Source organism: Seriola aureovittata, chromosome 20 (genome assembly GCF_021018895.1).
Source record: "Seriola aureovittata isolate HTS-2021-v1 ecotype China chromosome 20, ASM2101889v1, whole genome shotgun sequence".
NCBI lineage: Eukaryota > Metazoa > Chordata > Actinopteri > Carangiformes > Carangidae > Seriola > Seriola aureovittata.
In genome coordinates this window covers 23,009,353-23,014,352 of record NC_079383.1, presented here as the reverse complement: position 1 = coordinate 23,014,352, position 5,000 = coordinate 23,009,353, and the positions used below count along the sequence as shown (strand labels likewise).

The 5,000-nt window shown below is 45.9% G+C and overlaps 1 protein-coding gene across 1 annotated transcript in view; it reads right to left on the bottom strand.

Annotated features, from left to right (window-relative positions):
• Window positions 1–5,000, bottom strand: part of LOC130161003 (tomoregulin-1-like) — a 26,799-nt gene that overhangs the window by 21,335 nt on the left and 464 nt on the right. Inside the window, exon 1 of the mRNA XM_056363909.1 lies at window positions 4,170–5,000. This exon is cut by the window's right edge and continues 464 nt beyond it. Within this exon, the coding sequence (XP_056219884.1) occupies window positions 4,170–5,000 (831 nt within the window). The remainder of the gene's footprint in view (window positions 1–4,169) is intronic.

Below are 5,000 nucleotides of genomic sequence, written 5' to 3'. Positions count from 1 at the left end.
TTGGGGTGTTTTGTGCACCTGCCCTTGTGGACATCCCAGATAGCAAGAATCAAACATCCGGCCCAGAATGCACCACGGTTCCAAGTCTGGTCCATATACTTCACATCTGGGTAGATTCTGGTGTTGGCTAACAGCTGGAAGATTTTCTGTGTGTGCACCAGAATTGGTCCAGGCAGCATCTGACGACCATGCTGTTTACGGACCAGACTACACTGGGCCTGAGTGTGGGGATCATGTGAGGAGAACAGGACCACCGCTCACATCTGGACCGGAGACAGTCCTCCGCCCCAGTCTTCAAACCCATTTTACATTTCTGCTTCTGTGGGGATTAAAGACACAGGTGATCTGGACTGAGCCAGGCTAGCTGTTTCCCCCTGCTTCCAGCCTTTATGCTAAGCTAAGCTAAGCTAAGCTAAGCTAACCAGTGAACACACGTTGAACTGTTCCTTTGAGAGTTTCATCAGGAGCAGTGACGAGGAGAGTGAAGCTGATCTGAGGCCAGTGACTGAAGCAGGTCAGCCTCCAACTCAAGTGGAAGAACATCACTGACCTCCTCTCTCTCTCTCTCTCTCTCTCACTGTGTCACTCTCTCTCTCTCGCCCTCTCTCGCTCCAATGACTTCATCATCTCGCTCCTTGTTTTTCTCTCTCGCCTCCATCCTCGTCTTTAAAACTGCCTCCAGCGTCAGGATCAACACTGACTGCAGATACGATACTTGGCCATAAGTATGTGGACATCGGCTGCCTCCACTTTTCTCGTTCCAATAAAATCACAATAATAAAATAATAATTTTGAATAATAAAAAAGCTCCATATAAAACCAAATACATCATCAGTTACTATTGGAAACGTTATTCTTCATATATGTTGAATTGTTTTACAGTTTTGCATGTTCAGCTGTGAAATACTGTGACACCAGTAATTAATCTGAGTTAATGAGAAGTAACAAGTTCGTTCTTTAATTACTCAGATTAATGATTTTAGAGGAGAATTTGTCACATTCACCAAATTTTCTCAAACTTTACATTTTTTCAGGTTCAGTCCGACTTCACCTGAAACATCTGTGGTTTAAAGGTCACGCAGAGATGAACTTATGTGAAATATAAAACAAAGAATGAATATTCTGTTCACCGTCGTAATGGCTGAATGGAGGATTTCAGAAACTCTCCAACAGACAGCAGAGTGAGATATCTACAAGAGCAATGCATTCAAAACAATTCTGCTGTTCTTCTGAATTAAGAAAACACTTCTGAAAGTTCTGAGATTTCGTTAATTAAGAAAAACAATCCACTTTTTCCCCACGTGAATCTGTTTCACTTCTGTAGATCAGTTCTGCTGATAATAAAATCTAATGTGATCGTGATCAGGGATTTATGAGAAGGTTTTGCGGTTCAGTGAATCTGTATGAACCTGTAGGAAATCATTAGTAAAGTACGGACCTGTACGATGAAACTAAGAGTTTCAAACCAGCAGAAACAGAGTGTTTTCCTTCCAAATCAATGTGATGAACCGGATTCAGCAGATGAAGTGAAGAGTTTAGATCTGTACTCTGTAGTTTTACTGCTGGTTTATCTCCTGTTCTCAGGTGGAATCAAAGCTTCTGTTTTCACCCCCTCTCTGCTTTCACTCGCTCATTTAAACACTTTCTGCCGTGCGACAGCTGAAGGAGTCTCGAGCTCATCGATGACAAACCGCTGAAGAAGAAACGGAGACAGAGTGGAGCGTCTTCCCGGGAGAACATCTGTGACTGAGCTGAAGTGGGCGAGCACGTTTTCAAAAGAGTTCAACGCGTCTGAAAATAGAAATCAAAGATTTTTTCTTCCGTTAGATCCTTAAAAAGCTGAACGCTGCGCTCTGAGACGAGACAGGTTTTTCCTGATCACCGTCTTATTTTAGTTCAGATTCTACATTTAGATCAGAGCGTGAAACCAGCCAGTGAAGAAGACGACATGTCTGAGCTCTTCGTTTCTTATCACCAATAAATCACCAAAAATAGTGTTAGTCCGTCTCTTAACTCTTCCCTCCTCTCTCCTCTCTCAGCTCTGAGCTCATTGGTTCCTCCTGAAGACGTGAACCTTTAAAAACACTTTCATTTTCAAAAAGCCTCAGTAATCTGCTCAAATTTGATGCATTTGTTTGGGACTATTTTCAGCAGCGGATTAATCTTCAAAGATCTTTTTCTTCTTCTTCTTTTGGACTGAAGACTATTTAATAAATCTCAAGAGGACTCTTTTTGTTTTTAATTTGAAAACGAAATAAATCATTTAAAGCAGCTGAATTTCAGACTCTTTGGTTGTTTTTTCTTCTTCTGTGATTCATGAATCGTTGGCTGCAGCTTGTCGTCACCTGGACTCAGACTAACAACGTCTCCTCTAAACGTTTGGTCTATGAAAATCTTAAACGCTCACGTTGTCGTCAGACGTCCGCAAGCCAAAGATGGAAGAAGTGCAGTTGTTACCACAGTTCACATCCTCCTCTGTCTGTTCACACTCACTAATATTTAATAAAGCACTGAAACTAAGGACTATTTTCATTGTTTAACTAAACTCTTTTTTAAACCAACTTTATTTGAACACACGGACGATAAATCTTCCTTTAACCACAAACCAGTCTGAAATGTTGAAATAAGATGTACGCAGAGTTTTTAAATTACATTTATGTATAGATTATTATGATGATGATAAAGATGATCAGCTTGTTCTTCATGACGACTCCTGACTGATGAAAGAGGATGAATCTATATTTATGGATCTGAGCTTCAGTCCATCAGACAGAAACAGCTGCTCTGATGTTTCTACATTCATGTGGCTCTGCTGTGGTTTTAAATGCTGCTGCAGCAAGGCATTGTGGGACATCATGTCTCCTTTCCTTTGGTAAAGGAAGCTCCAGTGTTTCCTAAAGGAGGTGGAGCGGTGAAGCTCCTCACTCTGATCATGAAGATCTTTTCAGTCTGACTCTTGGGGAGAGAAACTCCTGAGCCACGATGTTTTACGACACGTACGTCAACACGCAGAGCTGTGAACTCCAAACCATGGACACTCCTCACCCTCGACGGTCGCCATCTTGGCTCCGTAGCGGAAAAGGAGGGACCACCAGTGGAATGGCCGCCGTGTCGTCACATGACACAAGGAAGTTAAACCTTCATTTTAAGGTCACGTGAGAAAAGTAGGCGGCGGGAATTTTAGCAGGTGACAATCAAAATGTTTTGATTGTTATTTCCTGTGAGGGCACAGCGGCCATGTTTGATTTGGGACAACACCACACTGTTGAAATTCTCTCACACACACACACACACACACACACACACACACTCTTCTTATTGGTTAGAAGACAAATATAGAGCACCAGACTTCTCCTTTAAAGTTTGAAGTGCATGTGGTTCCAGTTTGATGTATCCATGAGTACATATACATATAGGCTGAACACACACACACACACACACACACACACACACACACACACACACACACACACACACACACAGGGTACTCCATCATTTAACCTCGCCCTGGTTCTCCACCCTGTAATTAACCCTAAAATAGAGCAAGTTAAAGTGAGGAGTGGTCAAAACACACAACCACACATTAACACACACACACGCAGACACACACACATACACACACATTAACACACACACACACACACATTCACACACACAGACATATGGAAGCCTTGAACCGACTCACACACACTTCAATGAGCAACATGGCTGCTTCAGCAGGTCCAACCCTCTGACCCCCTCCCCCCGCACAGGTGCTGTTGCTGACTCCATGTTTCCGTTGTCATGACGACGGCATCAGTATAAACCGGAGATCTGATGTCAGGTGTCAGTGGATGGACGAACGCAGCAGCCGAACCAGGAGTCACACTGTGATCGTCTCCATCACCATCAAATCTCCGGTTCATCCTGCTGCAGTCGTCATGACAACAGAAACACAAAGATGGGTGGATGACAACAAATGGATCACGTGATCAGCTGCACTGAAACACTCAATAAGAGATGGCAGAGAATGCATAAAGATGACTGTGACCTCTGACCTCCACATCCTCAAACCTCCAGGCTGAACTCAGATCAGCCTCAAGCAACAGAACCCCCCCCCCCCCCCCCCCTCCCCCCACCTTCAGCCTGAGGTGACACGTTCAGGTGTAAACAGGCTGTGAGTGTCTCACCTGGGCAGTCGGCGGCCTTCCCGGGGCCGCACTCCGCGCTGCTGCTGCCTCCGCTGCGGGGGAACGAGCTCCGGACGGCGGCGGGAAGAACCAGCAGAACCAGCAGGCAGCAGAACCACGAGAACCGGCACGCTGGAGCCATGATGGAGGACGGGAGGAGGGAGAGATGGAGGGATAGACCCCGACAGAGGGGAGAGGTAGAGACTGAAAGGTGAGGGATAAAGGGAAAGATAGCGATAAATGGAGGTGAAGAGAGGGAGATGGAGATAGAGATATAGAGATAGGGCAGAGGTGTACAAAGAGATGGATGAAAAACAGAAATAAAAACAATCTGTTTTTGTGAGGATCCTCGGGTCAGAAACACTCCGCAGAGAAAGAAGAATAAGGAGTTAAATGCTGCTTCCCTCCATGTGTTTCCCTCCGGTCTGAAACTCAGTGTCTCTCCGGGAGAAGCTTCATGATGAAACACAAACACGCTGGAAAAACCCGAGGAGGGCTGCAACACGAAGCCCGGGATAACAAAGCAAAGCAGGGCCTGGGGCTTCACACAGCGACCCCCCACACCTCCGCCTCCACCCCCTAAAACCAGTCTGCTCACAGCCCGGACTGAGCCTCCATCCCCCAGCCCCCGCTGCCTCGCACTCAAACCGGCGGGGAGAACCGGGCACCGCCGCGGAGAAAAAGATCCAGGTGAAAATCCGAAGCGGCTTCCAGCAGCATCCAGGCCGAAGCGGGGCGAGTGTGCGCCGGGAAGGACGGACGGATGCGGTCGGTCGGTCGATCGGACCTGGACTTTTTTTTTTTTTTTTGTCCTCCTGTGCGTTCTCCACT